At 49.1% G+C, this 18037-nt stretch overlaps 1 protein-coding gene and 1 non-coding gene across 3 annotated transcripts; one reads left to right on the forward strand and one right to left on the reverse strand.

Annotated features, from left to right (window-relative positions):
• Positions 1 to 3908: 3908 nt before the first annotated feature.
• Positions 3909 to 17620, forward strand: BATF3 (basic leucine zipper ATF-like transcription factor 3). Of its 2 annotated transcripts, none has more exons than XM_030812503.1 (3): positions 3909 to 4062; positions 7031 to 7135; positions 17079 to 17620. In XM_030812503.1, exons 1-3 carry the CDS (start codon positions 3913 to 3915, stop codon positions 17265 to 17267), a joined length of 444 nt encoding a protein of 147 aa, XP_030668363.1. In that variant the 5' UTR covers positions 3909 to 3912; the 3' UTR covers positions 17268 to 17620. The 2 variants fall into 2 exon arrangements, with proteins under 2 accessions (XP_030668363.1, XP_030668364.1); XM_030812504.1 differs by lacking the exon at positions 3909 to 4062 and adding an exon at positions 4122 to 4420.
• On the reverse strand, positions 11738 to 11841 carry LOC115835262. Its single transcript, XR_004030254.1, has one exon. It is a non-coding gene; the product is annotated as a U6 spliceosomal RNA (small nuclear RNA).
• Positions 17621 to 18037: the final 417 nt, after the last annotated feature.

Genomic DNA, 18037 nt, shown 5'->3' on the forward strand with positions numbered 1-18037 from the left:
CCAAAGGGCTCCCTCTCTCACCTCCTTCCAGAAGGCTGGCTGGACCTCCCTATTCAAAAATGCACCTCTCCCCACACCTAGTCCCTATTCCCTGCTTTGTATTCGGCCATAAAATGTACCACCCTCTGACACACTACTAAATTTTGTTTATTGTCTGCCTTCCTCCACTGAAACGAGAGCTCCGGGAGGTGTGGACAGTTTTTTGTCCACTGCTGTATCCCAGTGCCTAGAACAGGGCCCGACACACAGTGGCTGACTTCCGGCAAACACAGCGGATTCCGCCTTCAGCTTTCTATTCTTCAGCCCCACCAGGAGCCAGCAGGACCACCTTCTAAGGAAGGGCAATGAGACTACAATGACTGAAAGGCCAATTTTCCTAAAAGAGAGAAGCAAAGGTGAACTAGTGACAGTGTTTGCTAGCACCGGAGTGATGCATTTTTATAAAGAGCTGTCTTTTGTGAAGTGAATCACCAGAGGATTTGGTCACTGAGCTATAAACCTCTTGCATCTCCTCCCCTCTCCCCAAAGATATAATCCAGGGTAATTGTGGTATTAATTGGAAATTGCCAAATCATATAATTTCTCTTCCCGGTTCAAGGAAAATAATACAAATAAAAAGAAAATAAAAGGCAGAAGAAAAGGAGACATTTGAAATGCTTATTCTTGTTTATCTTTTCTTCATTTTCATTTTTCTTTCTCCTTCTGACTAAAGAGGATAAAACAAACGAGAAGATATTACAGAAAAGCAAGGAAAAGTCTGTTATTAGAGCAAACCACTTGATCAGAGAAGTGCTGGCATTCTGGTGAGGCCAGTGAGCTTAGTGCCATACAAATATATTTATATCACTTACACATATGAAATGTTTTAAGGTGCTAACATAATAAAAACAATTTTTCAACAAGTACAGGTAAAAGAAATTATAATGCCACCATTATAAGAGAAAGGCTACCATCAGGGTACGTTTTCTTCCAATCTTTTCTCATATGCATACATTCGTACATACTGTTCATGTCATATATGTACTTTTTGTATCCTGATTATTTTTCTCACTCTACTTCAGATCAAATAAACATTCCATGTGGCAAATTTGTCTGCATGTTTGTAATTTTTTTTTTTTTTTTTAAGAGACAGGGTATCACTCTTTTGCTCAGACTGGAGCGCAGTGGTGCAATCATGGCTCACTGCAGCCTTGAACTCCTGGGCTCAAATGATCCTCCCACTTCAGCCTCTAGAGTAGCTGGGACTACAGGCGAGAGCCACTGCATCCAGGCTGCATGCTTGTAATTTTAAAGATGCAGAACATTCTATCCCGTGGCAATAACATATTTTGTTTAGCCATTCAACTAAAACTGGACATTTATGTTGCTTACATTTTTCACTCTTAAAATGTTATTATGAACTTTTAGTGCATATAGTATTTTTCTCCCTAGTATTTTCAATGATCTTCCTAGGATGACTTTCTAGTAGTAGGAAAATTGAGTCAAAAGTGATGACTCTTTTATGGTTCTTGAAAGTGACAGTAAAACTTCTTTCCAGCAGGTTTGTGCCAATTTACAATGAAGCCAGTGAAACGTGTGAGTACTAGTTTCACCATACTCTCCCCAGCATTTGATATTACTACTTTTTATTTTGCTAATTTAAAAAGGATTCTTATTTTAATATGTATTTTCCTATATCTATTTTCCTTGATTATTTCTTCTGCTGGGAAATGCCATTTCATATCCCTTCTCCAATTTACCTTCGTGGGTTGTCTCAATATTCTTCTTATTTTTATTCATGGGCTGTATATTAACCCTTTCTCATATGCACTGTATTTATCCAATCTGTTTGTTTTACATTCCTGGTTATACTGTCATCTAAAACAATTTAGCCCTTTTATGTAGTTCAGATCTTATCAAGTGAATTTCTCCTATTACATGTATTCTTGTAAAATCCTCTCGTTGTCTTATCTCCACAACTTTATTTTATTTATTTGAGATAAGATCTTGCTCTGTTGCCCAGGCTGGAGTGCAGTGGTGCAATCACAGCTCATTGCAGCCTCAAACCCCTGAGCTTAAGTGATCCTCCTGCCTCAGCGTCCTGAGTAGCTGGGACTACAGGTGTTCACCACCACACCCAGCTAGTTGATTTCTTTTAATTTTTGGTAGAGATGGGGGTCTCACTATGTTGCCTATGCTTCCATGACTTAAATAGGAATTTAATTCTGCTTTAGCTCTCTGATTTTCATTTCTGTATGTAGCTATTTAATCCATTCATTTTAATGTATGATCTTTACATCAAATTGATCTCTGCCCTAAATGCTACAGTTAACCAAGACTAGATGTATTTGAAGAAACCCTTGCATAACACAAGACAGTACACTATGCCTATATAAAAAGTTCGTGTGTGCTGGGGCATGGTTCCAGGCTCCCTGGGGAGAGACAGGGAAGAAGCAGCCCCAAAGGACTTAAAATGTGATGTGGTTCAGTGAGAAAAGTGGGCATGACGAGAATATAGCGCAGGAGTGCACGGGAATGTTCCCGAGGTGTTTCTACCTTGCCCTTTCTGTGCATAAACAACACTGGGGAATGAAATCACTGCTGAAAATGATAACCGCTTGACCCAGAGGTTTCCCTAGCTCGTTAGAGTCCTTTTAGTGCTTCAGGAATGAGAACTCTCAGCTGACCTAGTGCAATACATATACTGAGCACCTGTTGAGTGTATGCAGCGTGCTATGCTAGGCACCTTGTGTGGGTACCTTGTGGGATGCAAAATAGTCCTGGGGCCACCACGAGTTAAGCTGAGTGATGAAATAACGGAGATTAATCCAGGCAGATAACCCAGCGTAGCGCTGGCTCTGCTGCGCAGCCTTGCTGGTGTGGAGTGTGGCGCTGCACCTCTACATGGCTGCGTCCACCCTCCGTCTCCCTCCCCACCTCTCAGTTGGCCGAAGCTTCTGATCACACAGACAAGAATCTCCGCTCGCTTTCCCGCTGGCTGCCAGGCAGCCAAGTTCACTCAAGCTCTCTCAAAGCTTTTGCAAGAGTGGGTCTTAAATCCTGGCGGGGAGCACGTGCACTCATTTAAGACTTAAAAAGGAATCGGAAACACCTGTCCCCCATGCCCACTGCTGCCCACAAACCTGAAGACCCAAGCGACCACACTTGGTAGGCACTTCTGCCCTTCTGGTCTGGTTCCCACCCGTCCATCCCGAGTCGCGGTTATCTTTCCCGGTGCTCACGGCAGGCAGACCACAGCCTGTGGCCGCTAGTGTTTCCTTCGCTAGGACCACATGTAATTGTCTTGGCTTCGCATCTTTTGACGGGCAGGCAGGTGGACAGGGACTTGCCCTACCTCAACCTGGTCCCCAGCTTGGCACGAGCGGATAAATCTTGAAAAAGAAAAATGATCTGGGCCATTTAACCGTGGCATGGCGGGTCCAGATCCCCAAGCCTGTCACTAGTGACGTCCCACGTGGCAGATTCGCTCTCAGGGAAGCCCGTCACCGTTTTTGTCCGGGACATCCTCCCCATGCCCACCCTCCGCTCCGGGAATTCACCCTCCGGGCCGCCCCGCCTGGTTCCCTCCCACAGCCCGGCGGACCCAAGACGGGAAGGGCAGGCACTCCCTGCAGAGTCCCTGGGGCGCCCGTGGCTCGGGGTGCGCGGTGGCACTCAGTGACGCCGGCGTCTTCGCCCCAGAGCCGCGGCTTCGGGGCCGCTGGAGGAGCGAGAGTGGCGCCCGGATGACTGATCGCCGCGGAGAAAGTCCCCCGGGACTGTGACCCCCGCGCCGGGGGGCGGGCGCAGGGCGTGGCTGAGGCGCAGGAAGATGCCGCGATGGGACCGGGAAAAAAACCACCGACCCCAAAACACCCACTGTGTTTCTCAACCTGAGTTCCCCGGCAGCGGCCGAAGGACCCCAAAGGCTGCATGGCGCCCCCCGGCCCCCACCGGCCCGGGCGTCGCCTCGCGTGGGTGGGCTTCGCGTTCCCTCCGGGGTTTCAGAGCCACCACGTGACTTCCACGAAGCGCGGGGCGCCGGCGGAAAGCCGCAGCAGGGGTGGGATTTGGGACCCCGAGGTGCGGAGAGAGGGCAGGCAGAGGAGGAAACGGGGCGGGGGTGGGAGAAGGAGGGCGGGGCAGACTTGGGACGGGAAGGACGGCTGCTGGGACTGGCGCGCGGGGACACCGGGCCGACGCGTGGAGGAGCGGGGAGAGCGGGAAGCCTGAGGGGGCGGGGCCGGCGCAAGGCCGTGGGTGCGGCACCAGGATGCCCGCGGCGGGACAGCGCCCGTAGGCAGCCCCACGGGCAGGGCGCGCGGGCGGGGCGGGCCGGGCTGGAGGAGCGCCCGGCATGTCGCAAGGGCTCCCGGCCGCCGGCAGCGTCCTGCAGAGGAGCGTCGCGGCGCCCGGGAACCAGCCGCAGCCGCAGCCGCAGGTAGAGGGCGAGAGGCTCAGGGAGGGCCGTGGGGTACGGGGACCCGCGCGCCGCGGGGGGCGAGGAGGTGGGTGCCGGAGTTCCGTGGTGGTGACCGCGGAGGTGCAGAGGTGGCGGGTGCGGCCGGAGACAAGCAGAGGTAGGGGCGTGGGGGCGATCCAGGGATCCTGGCGTGCGCACAGTGTCGGCGGCGCGTGGAATGGCTCCCGAGCCAGCTCCTGCGCCCTCTGGGGGAAGAAGCCCGAGGGCGCCGACGCCTGGCTGGGCCGGGCATGGCCGGTGCTCCCCGGCACGTGGGCTCCGCACTGCCCCAGGGGCCGCCCCATCCTGGCGCAGCCGGCGACTGCCACCCCACCGCCCGCGCCTGTAGCCCCTCCAGGATTCCCCCGGCGGGGAGAGGCTGCCTCGGGAATGGAGAACGTGGGACTGGTCAGCCTGGGCGGGGGGGACCCACAAAGGGCCGACTCCGCCCCCAGCTGGTGGAAACCCTTCGCCCCTTCCCAGTTCGCTGTCCCCTAGCAACGTTTACAGCGGCGCAGTCAGGAAAGAGACCAGGTTGGCCACAGGGACGGCCATCTGGAAACTTTGCCTGGGTCTTGGCCACCTGCCTTACGACGAAGACTGGGTCTTTTCATCCTTACTCCCCACCTTCCCAATTCAGTGCCCGGCACATGTCATTAGGTGACGCTGGAGTGTCACAGAGATCTGAGTTTGGGCCTCGGCTTTGCCACATACAGGCTGAGCAGCCTTGAGCAATTTGTTTAACCTCTCGGACCCTCCGTTTCCCCATCTGTCAAATGAATATAATAACATCAACCTCTCAGGATTTTTGAGACTGAATCAGATATGGTTAATAACGTAATACTATCTCTAACTTTTGCTCACCTCTTTCTGTCTTGATTAAATGTTTCTGCTGGGTTGGCAGGTGTGATCATGGTGGTGAGTCCAGTTTAGAGTCAGCTCCCCGAGGGCAGTATGCAGGCTGCTTTCCTGTGCTAGTGACTTTTTGATTACAGAGAGCAAAGAGGCATGAAAAGCACTATGCAGAATACATTTTTGTTTTTTAAAGTAGCAACTTCAACAAAGGCAGGTAAGTTCTTGAGGGCACACTGTGTGCTGGGAGCTTTAGGACAAAATCTCATTTCATCGCATCCCAATCCTAAGCATTAGGCTGTTAGCACCAAGTCTGCAGAGTTCACTGACCCTTTGTTTAGGGCTTGTATCCCCAGTGTCTAGAACAGTGTCTGGCACATGGTAGGTGCTCAGTTAATACATATTGAAAGAATGAATGAATTATGCTTACAATAAATGAGAAAACTGAAAATTTAGAGAATTTAAACCATTTACACAATGTTGACATGTTGACACTAAGAGACAAAACTAGGATCTGTGTGATTCTAAAGCTAAAGAGCTGTCTTCTAACCACATGTTCCCCTGTAATGTTCTGGTTTTGTTTATCAAGACTTCTTTGCCTCTCTAGAAGACTCTGTTTTCATACTTTGTTCCCTTAAGCTTCTATTTGCTATGTATGTTATTTATTCCCCTTCTTTTTATACTTTTATATTCTTGCATATCTGAAACTTCTTACCTGCAGTAACTTGGGAAGATGCGTGTCTTATTTGGAATCCAAGATGAGATCAAATGATAACTGAAAATATCCTTTTTTGTGTTATTAATGTTTGCATTCCATGAATATTAATAACTGAGTAGTTTTCCTGTGTTTGTACCTCTTGGCTCTTAAACTCTGTAAGTGTGGTATTTTTCCCGCTTGGTGGTGTCTTCTCATGGGGTTCTAGAAAGCAAATACTGCTCTGCTTTTTCATGTTTTCTGTAGCTGATTGAAGTGTTTTTACCATGGTCGGTGCATTTTTCCACCTGCCTGTTTCATGATCACTCTTGAGCGATTTGACTGAATTTGGTTAAATCTTACATATAGCTAACAGCTTTCAAGACACATCAAAAATTTGCTTTCTGATTCACTCTGACTTCTGAAACAAAATGTCAGCCAAGCATTGTTCAAATGAGTACACTGTCAGTGGGGTTTAAGATCATTTGGTGTGTCTGTAGAGTTGTGTGGTTGCAATTAGTTGTAAGTGTAATCATGATTTGCATGCAGTATCAAAAGTACCTTTCATGCGTGGTGGTGTAAGGACTGGCAAACAGCAAGTTCCAGAGAGCAGATCTCTCCGCTGCCCCCAGCCCCTGCCCAGCTTTCCACTCTCAGATGGACGGCATTGACACCACAGCTCTTCCAAGCATACGCCCTGTGGGCTAGAGGTTTATGAACGTTGGTTTGGAGACCAACAGACCTGAGTTCCACTTCCCACTCACCCACTTAGTGGCTGTAATACCTGGAGCAAGGTCCTTAACCTCTCGGAGTTTCTTATTCCTCATCTTTTAAACGGCAGTCACACCACACACTTCACACACTCACATGGTGAGAGCTCCTGGGCAAGGGGCTATTGTGAGCCCATTGGTGTAGCAACCAGTGCTGCTGTCTACTGCAAAGCAAATGATGAAGCTCAGTGAACAACGCTGAGTGATGAGACAGGGCAGAAAAGGGTAAGGCGAGGGGCCATGACATCACACCCACCCAATGTTTTTCCCCAGAGCCCTGAGGATGATGACAGGAAGGTCCGAAGGAGAGAAAAAAACCGAGTTGCTGCTCAGAGAAGTCGGAAGAAGCAGACCCAGAAGGCTGACAAGCTCCATGAGGTGAGACCGTGGTGGGGGCAAGCCACTTTAGAGCCACACAGCCTCTGCCCTTGCACAGGAGTGGGGGTGATGACATCACTGTTCTCTTTATCACGATTTCAGCAACACTCATATCTAATTTCTGCCAGGTCCTTCCAGCCCAGTGTTCTCACTGTTTGCTCCTGGACATGTTCATTTCTCCCTCATCCACTGAGTGCTTCTCATGCTCAAGTTTCTTTCATTATTAAACAAAACAAAGCCTCTTCTGGACCCTGATTCCCTTTCAAGTTCTTGCTCCATTTCTTTTCTTCCCTCACACCCTTGCTTCTTGTTTTGTTTTGTTTCCCTCCAAAGTAATCCCTTAACATCCTTGCTTCTTAAAAAAGAGTAGTTACACCTGTTGTCTCTGTGTCCCTGGTTCCTAGTTATTCCCCAATCCTCTGTGATTTAATTTCTGCTACTCCCTTTCCACTCAACACACATATATGCACACACAAACACACACATCCACACATGTACCCAACGTGTGTGTGTACACACACACACACACACACACACCCTACAGAAACTGCTCCCATTGCAGCCACCAATGCCCTGGCACTGCCCTATCCAGGACTCTTTCTGGTCTCATCATCCTTTACCTTGTTAGAACATTCGACAGTTTGGACCCATCTCTTCTTAAAGCTTTCCCCTCTTTTGCTTCTAAATGACCACATTTCCTAGTTTTCCTGACCCTCTTCACCAATTTTTTTCTCCATTTCTTTGTTAGCCTTCTACCCCCTATTTCCTTACATGTTGGTGGTGACCAGTGTTTCAGACTCTACCCTTTTTTTTTTCTCACCCTGGAAGACTTAATCTATTAATCTGTTCTCCCAGCATCAGCTCCCAACATTGATTGCTCCAGGCAGGCCCTCTGTCCTGGACCCTAGACTCCATAACTTCAGCGTCTGCTGAGCTGTTTCCCCATGGGTCCACTGCAGGCTCCTGTGATGTACCACATCCATAAAAGAGTGTTATTGTCCATTTACCCTGAGACTTTCTCTTCTCATTGTCTTCAAACTGTAGTTAATGGAGCGAACTATCTTTCTCATCACTCAAATTAGAAGCCTAGGATTTATCCTAAGCCATTCCTTTTCCCTCCGCCCTCATGCATACACCTGCATGATCCTGCAGTTGGGACGTGGAGCTGCTCCATACCAGGAACTGGCCTTAAAAGCATCCAAGGATCTATCTGAGGAATGGGCCACCATTCCGTGTTCTTGTCTTTGTTGGGGTTGGTGTGCATAATTGAAGATTTTAGTTTAGCTCTCTCCTGCCATACTTTCTTGTCTTTTTGAGACAGGATCTTGCTCTGTTGCCCAGGCTGGAGTGCGATGGCATGATCATGGCTCACTGCAGCCTCCACCTCCCAGGCTCAATCAATCTTCCCCCCTCAGCCCCTTATTTTTGTAGGTTTTTTTTTTTTTTTTTTTTGAGATAGAGTCTCTGTTTGCCCAGGCTGGAGTGCAGTGGCATGATCTCAGCTCACTGCAACCTCCACCTCCTGGGTTCTAGTGATTCTCCTGCCTCAGCCTCCCGAGTAGCTGGGACTACAGGCGCCTGTCACTATACCCAGCTAATTTTTTGTATTTTTAGTAGAGATGGGGTTTCACCATGTTGGCCAGGCTGGTCTCGAACTCCTGACCTCGTGATTCACCCACCTCAGCCTCCCAAGTGTTGGGATTACAGGTGTGAGCCACTGCGCCCGGCCATTTTTGTAGTTTTGTAGAGATGGGGTTTTGCCACAGTGCCCAGGGTAGTTTCAATCTCCTGGACTCAAGCGATCCACCTGCCTTGGCCCCCTAAAGTGTTGGAATTACAGGCACGAGGCATTGTGCCAGGTCTCCTGCCATGCTTGTCTCAGCAAGGCCATTCTGGGGCATTGGCAACCTGGAAACTCTGAGGTGTGTTGGGGAGAGGAGAGGAAAAGGGCAACCTTAAAACTCTAACAATGAACAGAGAACAAATTTAGAATGCATGTACTCCACAGAGAGGCGACCTTCTGATATAAATTCACAGTGTGGCATAAATCATAAATGTCAGATTCTTTCCTGGAAGTAAGAAGGCTAGGCCCTAGAAAGAGACTGGGGTCTCTAGACTAGTGTCACAGAAGGTCCCTCCCAGCCTTTGTTCTGAAGAATTTCCACAGAACAATGGCAATGCCCTTTGCCTCCTTTCCTTCTCCCCCCTTGCTCCTGAAGCAATTGTGGTTCTAGCATCATGTTACCAAAATAGCCCCCAGAGGGGACCTGTGGCTCCCAGTTAGTGCATGGCCCTGTATTCAGACCACATGTGCTGCTGGATGGCCAAGGTGTTACTCCTGAAGAAGCTCCTAGTCCCAGCCAGGTGCATTAATATTTTTAAAAACTAGTTTTAAAAACATCAGTTGGAAATCTGGACTGAATATGTATCTGGAGGACAATATCTTGGACAAGATCTTTCATGGAGCACGGTCAAGTAGATCCATTTCGCAAATACCAAGGCCTTGCCATTGGGTCACAAAATACAAAGAAAGGAGGAAGATCTCGTGCCTTGCCTGTTGGTGGGAAGCCTAGAATTTCCCAAGGAAAGGATGTTAATTTCCTACTGCTGCTGAAACAAACTCACACACATTTGGTGGCTTAAAACAACACAAATTTACTATCTTACAGCTTTGGCAGTCACACATCAGAAGTGGGTCACATTGGGTCAAAATGAAGATGGCAGCAGGGCTGCCTTCCTTCTGGAGGTTCTGGAAAAGATTCGTTTTCTTGCTTTTTCCAGCTTCCAGAGGCTTCAGTGTTCCTGGGATTGTAGTCTCCTTCCATCTTCAAAGCCAGCAATGGCTGGTTGCGTTTTTCTCAGGCTGCATTACTCTGGTGCTGTTTCCATTGTCACATCTTCTCTGACTCCCCGACACCCTCTTTCACTTACAAGGACCCTTATGATTGCATTGGGTCTGCCTGGATAATCCAGGATAGTCTTCCCCATCTCACTCTTCTTAATCACATCCACATAGTCCCTTTTGCTATGTAAGGTGACACAGTCACAGGTTCAAGAGATTAGAATGTAAACTTCAGTGAGGGGCGAATTGATTATGCTGCCTACCACAGAAGGTAATGTAAATACTCACGGAATTTTACTACAATATCCAAAAAGTACCTTTATGAAGCATTGGCTCTCTCGCACTTTCTGTCACTGCTGCATTTGATAACCGGGTGAACCAGGTGCCTGGGAACTTCAGAGTGGTGCCACGTTTACCCCTATCTGACCTCTCTTGGAACTGTGGGGTGGAGACCGCTTCTGTAGGGTCCCTGGCCTGCTCTCCAACCCAGAGACTGTGTTGCATGACAGTCATGCCAGCTGCCCTTTTCAGAAATGGGGTGGGTTGATCTGAAGCCCAGACCCTCCATGGAAGAGCACCCCCTTCTCCTCTCTCTCTTGGTGGGGCTGAAGGAATGGGTCAGGATTACTCACCACTGGCAGATCACCTCAGCAAGGCCAGCTTTATTGAGAAACACGGGGTCAAAGAGGCCAGGACAGCAGCCCCACCTGTATACAGACCCCAGAGCTGTAGCCCTCACCTTAGCCTCATTAGCTCCACACAAGTGTCGTTGGTCACAAGTGGGTGAGGAAGCAGATGACTGGCTTGGGAAAATGGAAATATATCCCAAACCTTCTGCAGAACCAAAGGAACATCATCTCTGAACCGAATCATTACTCACCACGTGAGTAATCCCTTCCCTGTTCCTTCCAGGAGGGCATTGTAGCTGTGGGGATCATTGGATGACTAAATCTACTATTGGAGGCAAGTTATCTGGTTTAAAAATGGTGTAAAGGACCCTTTTGCCAAGCTCCAGTGAGTTGAGCACAGAGCCCCTTGCACACTGCTGCGGGCCATGACAGAAAGCCCCTTGGGACCCCTGGACCTCCCAGGCCAATCTAGGATGGGGACACCATGCATAGGAACCTCCTCCTCAAATCTGGAGTGAGGCCAGCTCACTGGGAGACACCAGAGGACCCAGAAAACAGCCACTGACAGCCACTGCCTGCTGCTCCCTGGAGACTGTAGCGCATCAAAAGGGCTTTCTTCATCAGTTCCTGTATCCCACACTGCAGGGATTGCATCCCTGAATATCTCAAAGTAACTCAAGCTCTTTACTTGCATTTCTTGCATATCCTGAGGGGGGATATTTGGAGCAAACTTGTTTGAAGTTTCCACTTTTTGGTCAGGCACAGTGGCTCATGCCTGTAATACCAGCACTTTGGGAGGCTGAGGCGGGTGGATCACTTGAGGCCAGGAGTTCAAGACCAGCCTGGCCAACATGGCGAAACCCCATCTCCACTAAAAATACAAAAATTAGCCAGGTGTGGTGGCGTGCGCCTGTAGTTCCAACTACTCGGGAGGCTGAGGCAGGAGAATCGCTTGAACCTGGGAGGCGGAGGTTGCAGTGAGCCGAGATCACACCACTGCACTCCAGCCTGGGCAACAAGAGCTTCCACTTTTCTCTCCTCACCTCACTCACATACTCCACCTGTACTTGAGCCTCTGGTTTTTTTGGGGTTTTTTTTTTTTTTTGCTCTTTCATCTTCCTGGGTTTTAAAAAAAATATGGAACGCTTTATGAATTTGCCTGTTATCCTTGCTCAGGGGCCATGTTAATCCCTGTATCATTTCAATTTTAGTGTATGTGCTGCTGAAGCGAGTACTTGAGCCTCTGTTGCCTCCAACACCCTGAGAAACTTGCCCCAGCTGTAGCTCTTAGGAGTTTTTTGGCCACCTCCCTTCCCTCCTTGTTCTCCATCTCCAAAGTCCTAGGAGTGTCCGTCAAGGCGAGACCTCTGTGGAGGGGAGAATGGGGGAAGAGGCTGCACAGGCCAAGCCAGAGAGGCAGGGGCTGGGGTTCCCCTTCACGTAGAGTTTTCTGGGCAGTGGTTGCTGGCAGTCGGACTACAGTGATGAGAAGCAGTTCTTAACATGTGTCTGTAGACCTCAGAATTCACTGTGGGCTTTCAAATCATCCCTTCAACCCGCTCACACCTCCCGTGGGGATTTCGACCTGCATTCATCTCTGAACACTAGGCGCGTGCTGAAGTCCACACTGACAAATGAGAACCAAAGTGAACAGTCAGGGTCTCGTCTCACCCAGGCTGAAAGGTGGCTCAGAAGTGGGTCAGACTGGTTCGACCAGGCACCCCAAAGGTGTAAGACTGAGAAAGAATTTTGAGTCAGAAAAGGAAAGCAGCAGTGCCATCCTCAGGAGCCCCAAATGTCACAAACTGACAAATGACTTGGGCGATGTGATTGTGGTGTGTGTCGCCATGGTTTTTTCAGATATTGCATGTTCTAAGAGAGAGCTTCATGCCCCACGTGGCTTAGAAACCGATTATGACACTCATTTGTACAGCCCTTGCTGGTAACAGTTTTTCTGCTGGGAAGTGCATCAGTGAAGGCTTGGGAGTAGACTTATTCTAAAGTCCTGAGATCTTATGGCCCCTTACTTCTGGTAACCATCATGGGGAAATCTGGCCCCAGGCACTGCCAACCAAAAGCAGAATTGTTGATGCTACAAGAGAGTTGCAGTTGACCTTGAAGTTAGGAGTCAGATCCCAAGTCTATGTGACCTTGGACAAGTCACTGTACCTCTCAGAGCTTCAGTTTTCTGACTTGTGAAATGGGGTCTGTGTGTGGCTGTGGCCTCCTGTTGGCCTGTTCCTACTTCTTTCTTTCTCACCTTAGTTGTCATATCTGGTCCCTGGTACCCACTTCTTTATCAGTCCTTGATCCTGTCTTCAGCCTCAGAGGCACCCTGGACCCTGCGTATCCCTAGGCAGCCTGCTGATCCCACTCACCCGCTCCTAGAGGCCCAGAACAGGGTTTCGCAGCCTCGACACTGTTTATGCATATGGGGCAGCATAATTCCTTGTTGTTGGGGGCCTGTCTTGTGTGCTGCCGGACGTTGAGCAGCGTCCCTGGCCTCTAGCCACGTGATGTAGTAGCACCCCTGACCAGCTGTGATAACCCAAACTGTCTCCATACACTGCCAGTGTCCTCTGCAGACTGCCACGATTGCCCTACTTGAAATCCGCTGCCTTAGGCAGCTTAATTTCTGAGGCAGAGCTGGGATCCACAGTGATTTCACCACCTCTAATTTTTAGGTGTCTGCTTTGAAACTGTCCCGGCAAATACCCAGAGAGGGAGCATAGCAACCTCAAACCCTCCCGTAGCAAAGGATTTGGAACTTGGCAGAATTCAAGCTAGAGAGGTCATATTTTTGGAAATAATGAAGGGTTTAATGTTCTTCGCTTGCTTTTTGTTTGCGTTTACTCCAGGAATTTCTTCTGGGTGTGAGGTGGGTTTCGTTTCCTCCCCGTTTGCTGCTATTCGGTGTTCTCTGGCCTCTTCTTTCTTCCCTCCCAGCTCCTCTTTTTATTTTCAAAGGACGCGTCTCACCTAAAGATTTTGACTTCTTCTCTTCTTGTTATTACCTCAGCTCAATAAAAGTCCCTCAGCGGGTTTATGAGTAATGCTTAAATCCTAGAAGAGAAAGTCCCTCTGGAGAAGGCAGATGAGGGGCCCGTGGGGCACCTGTGACGGGCAGCTCTGAAGACTCTGAGCAGGGGTTGGGGGAGGGCAGTGGACCTCAGGGGAGCCTCAGGCCACAGGGCTGCGCACGGCTTCCAGAGACAAAACTGGGAAGCTCAGAGCGTCTTGCTGCGGAATTCAGTATATGTAGAAAGGCAGCTTGGAGTATTCTACCAAAGGAAGAGGGCTGCCTGTCCTTTGGAATCTACTTAAAATGTTAGCATGTTGGAACTATTCAAATGTACTCTCCATTTTACTTGAAAGTGAAGGGCATTTCCTGCTGCAGGGTAGAGTGTGTGTGTGTGTGTGTGTGTGAGTGTGTATGTGAAAGTGAATTTGGGGAGTGTGCATGTGAGTCTGAGTTTTTGTGAGTGTGTGTGACTGTGTGAGGTGTGTGTATGTGTGTATGACTGTGTGTGACTGTGAGTGTATGTGTGACTGTGTGTTGAGTGTGTATGTGTGTGAGAGTGTCTGTGACTGTGTATGAGAGTGTGTGCAGACGTGTGTGTGACTGTGCGTGTATCTGTGTGTGTGTCTGTGGTTTGTATGAGTGTGTGTGTGTGATAGTGTGTATGTGTGTGAGAGTGTGTGTGTCTGGCTGTGTATGAGAGCGTGTGAGTGTGTTTGTGGACGTGTGTGTGAGTGTGTGTATATGTGTATGTGTGTTAGAGTGTGCGAGTGTGTATGAGAGTGTGTGAGTGTGTGTTTGCAGACGTGTGTGTGTGCCGCAGCTTTTCTCATCCCTCTGCTGCCTGCAAGATTCCCTTGACGCCTCGGCTTCCATCCCATCCTCCCATCCAGACTCTCCCCTTGCCCACGGAGGGCTTGTGGCTGGGTTTGTAGACAGAATTCTGACTCCAGAACTAGAGCTTGTCAGAGGTCAAAGGAGGGCATGAGGGCTTGGGAGTGGGAGGCAGGGAGGAGGATGGAGGCAGAATGGGGCCGGAGTACTGGTGAAGCCACATGGCCCCAGAACAGCTTGCTGCCCTGGAGAGTGCTCCAGACCACCCTGGGAGCCTGCCTGGGGAATGGCTCAGATAGACCCTACAGGCAGCCCCGCCAGACCCCTTGGTTCTTAAAGGGAGGAAGATGCTGAGAGTCCCATCTGAAAGGAAAGGATGGGGTTAAAGAAGAGACAGAGGACGAGGGCTGAGGAATCACTGAGCATGTAGATGCTGGTGCTGTGGCGCATCAGGCCGGGGGGTAGAGGGGAGGAGTGGCAGAAGTTCCTAGGTCCTTTACATTTCTGATCTTTGGGGAGAGACATTACTTAATATGAATGAAATTGAATATGATACAAAATAGAATAGAACGCATAATAAAAGATGTGGTTCCTGTAGGTGCCGTGGTTAGGGAAGCCTTCCTGGTGGTGGTGGGCTTGAGCTGGACCCATGTAGAAAAGGAGGAAGGCAGTCCAGTTGAGGATAACTGCACGAGCAAAGGGGCAGGGTTGAGAATTTGCATGTGTCTTTGGGGGCTATAAGATCACATTTCTTTAGTGATACTCCCTTGAAATTACTAGTCAGAGAGAAAGTGTGATGAGTAACGCAATTGGGCCCTGAGCTTGGGAAATGTGTGGTGTGCATGGTACAACGAAGCCTTACTATAAACTAGAAATGAACGAAAACACTTCAGCAAGATTTAAATGAGATTGCCAGCCTAGAGAGGGTCTCTACTGGCATGCCGTAGAGCTCTGCTATTGGCTATTTATTGTAGAACTTATTAATGACTTGGATGAAGAAAAGGAAGACCTGCGTGTTAAATTAGTGGATGGCTTAAAGCTGTGTGCTGTCACCATTCATGAGATGATGCAATTGAGATTCCAAAAGATTTTGCAATTTTGCTGGTCTGGAAGATGTCCAGATAAGGAATGAAATTCAGTGGAGATGGATGTAAAATCCTACCCTTAAGCCCCGTAGCATCCATCATCATCCAAGGACAGACAGAGCAGCAGCACCCGCAGATAGAGCTTGCATTTCTCTGCAGGCTCAGGGAGAATCCTCAGCAGCTTGGGCCCAGCACAGGAGAGGCCACTGCCACACATTTGCCCTTGGCATGGTCTCCAGAACCATGCATTGCATCCTGGGAGCAACATTTTCTGGGATATTCTGGTAAATTGGAGTGTGTGTTGGTGAGGGTCCACAGAACAGCAAAGAAGAGCCTGATGCAAGGAACTCAGAGGACCTGAGATGCTGTATCCTAACATTTCAAGAACTGCGATATTGAAAAAAGCATTGGATCTACTGGATGTGGTTCTATTAAATGGAACCAAACCCAAAAGGTACATTTGAAAGTGAGAGCGTTTGGATCAGTTCAAAGAAGAGCTTTTTCTTTTCTTTTTTCTTTTCTCTCTTTCTCTCTCTCTCTTTCTTTCTTTCTTTCTTTTCTTTTCTTTTCTTTTTTTTTGAGTTGGGATCTTTCTCTGTTACCCAGGCTGGAGTGCAGTGCTGTAATCATGGCTTATTGCAGCCTCGAAATCCTGGGCTCAAGCAATCCCCCTGGCAGAGCCTCTCGAGTGCCTGGGACCATAGGTGTGCATCACCATGCCTGGCTAGTTAAAAAAATTTTTTTTAGAGATGGGGTCCCACTGTGTTGCCCAGGCTGGTCTCAAATTCCTGGCCTTAAGTGATCCTCCCACCTTGACCTCCCAAAGTGCTGAGATTACAGGCATGAGTCACCATGCCCAACAAAGAGGATTTGTCTAGTAGAGCAGCCCAGAAATGACAGAGTCTGTCCACTGAGGGCAGAAGTGCCCAGAACAAGTTGGATATAGATGTTTTCTACATTGTGTGGATTGGGCTAAGGGATCTATCTCTCTGATCCCCTGCAGTTCTACACCTCTGTAAACCCTGAAGGAGAGGAAACTGAACAGGTGAGTGCTGGAGCAAAGCCAAGGCAAGGGATGTTTTCGTTCGTTTGTTAGTGCAATCAACAAACATTTGTTATGTTCCGGGTACTGTTCTAGGTCCTGGGGGTATAGCTGTGAACCCAACAGAGATCTTCGGACAGCACATCAGCATTTGCGGGGGACTAACTGCACAGGGGCATGAGGGAACTTTTTGGAGTGATGGAAATGTTCTGTGTATTGATCAACACAGGTGTATACATTTGTCAAAACTCACTGGATCATACTTAAAATAGATACATTTTATTTTATGTAAGTTATACCTCAATAAATTGTTTCTCCCAGTGGGAGGGGAGAGACACTCATCAAATAGACAAATATCTGCATATCTGAGCGGTGGAGGGGACATGCGTAATAAGACAGCTTTCATGGGCAAGAGGCGAGCAGCACGGCACAGGAGGACGGAGGAAGAGAACACCGCATCAGAAATGATTTTGCCCATTCTGTCTCCCCCAGGAATATGAGTGCCTGGAGCAAGAAAACACCATGCTGCGGAGAGAGATCGGGAAGCTGACGGAGGAGCTGAAGCACCTGACAGAGGCACTGAAGGAGCACGAGAAGATGTGCCCGCTGCTGCTCTGCCCCATGAACTTTGTGCCAGTGCCTCCCCGGCCGGACCCTGTGGCCGGCTGCTTGCCCCGATGAAGCCGGGGACACTTGGTCTTTTTCATACCTGGGAGGAAGGCTTTCCCTTCACAATTGTATACAGGGGGCACCTGTGGCCAGGCCTCCTCCTGGGAGCTCCAGGACCAGCCAGCTGTTTTCCCTGCAGACTGGACTCAGCCCGACATCCACCAGGCGCCAGACTCTCAGAGCCCTTGTGCAGATCCAGCATGGAGGCCGCCCTCCGGAGTGACTTCTCATCCACCCTGGCAGCTAGTAGGTTCTGCTGTTATGCAGAGCCATTTCCTCTAGAATTTGGATAATAAAGATGCTTATTGTCTCTCCCTTCTCCAGTTCTTGGAATTTAGAGGCACAATACACTTCCTTTTCCTGGAGAGGCCGTCTTCTGTCTTCTCTGGGTGTTCTGTGGCTCATGGGTCTTGCCTGCCTGCCTGGCTACTCTCTCACAGCCACATCCACGGCAGACAGGGGAGGTGGCTTTAGGGGGCTGTGGTGGAGCATAAGCCAGTGGGACTTCCTTGCCACTTCTAGGCCTTCAGAAGTCTTTGACCAAGCTAGATCACAAAGGTGCATGCTGGGTGTGACTCGTTTGTTTGTCATGCTCTGCACAGCCTTCCACCTTGGCCAACTCCCACACCCATGCTGGACTGACGTGGGAGATTTTCTATTCCAGGTTGATTTTCTCAACTGCACCGTCCACTCCGAGGCCACTCTCGTTCTATAAGTAGGTGTAGGATAGGGGAGAAACTTTGTATCAGTCTGAGTCACAATTGAGTGGAAAAATTTGTCTC

This window comes from Nomascus leucogenys, chromosome 5 (genome assembly GCF_006542625.1).
Source record: "Nomascus leucogenys isolate Asia chromosome 5, Asia_NLE_v1, whole genome shotgun sequence".
NCBI lineage: Eukaryota > Metazoa > Chordata > Mammalia > Primates > Hylobatidae > Nomascus > Nomascus leucogenys.

Coding starts and splice junctions, on each gene's coding strand:
- BATF3 (XM_030812503.1), top strand. CDS start 3,913: ATGGCGCCCCCCGGCCCCCACCGGCCCGGGCGTCGCCTCGCGTGGGTG. Junction 4,063..7,030: donor GTGGGATTTGGGACCCCGAG/GTGCGGAGAGAG, acceptor GTTTTTCCCCAG/AGCCCTGAGGATGATGACAG. Junction 7,136..17,078: donor AGGCTGACAAGCTCCATGAG/GTGAGACCGTGG, acceptor TGTCTCCCCCAG/GAATATGAGTGCCTGGAGCA.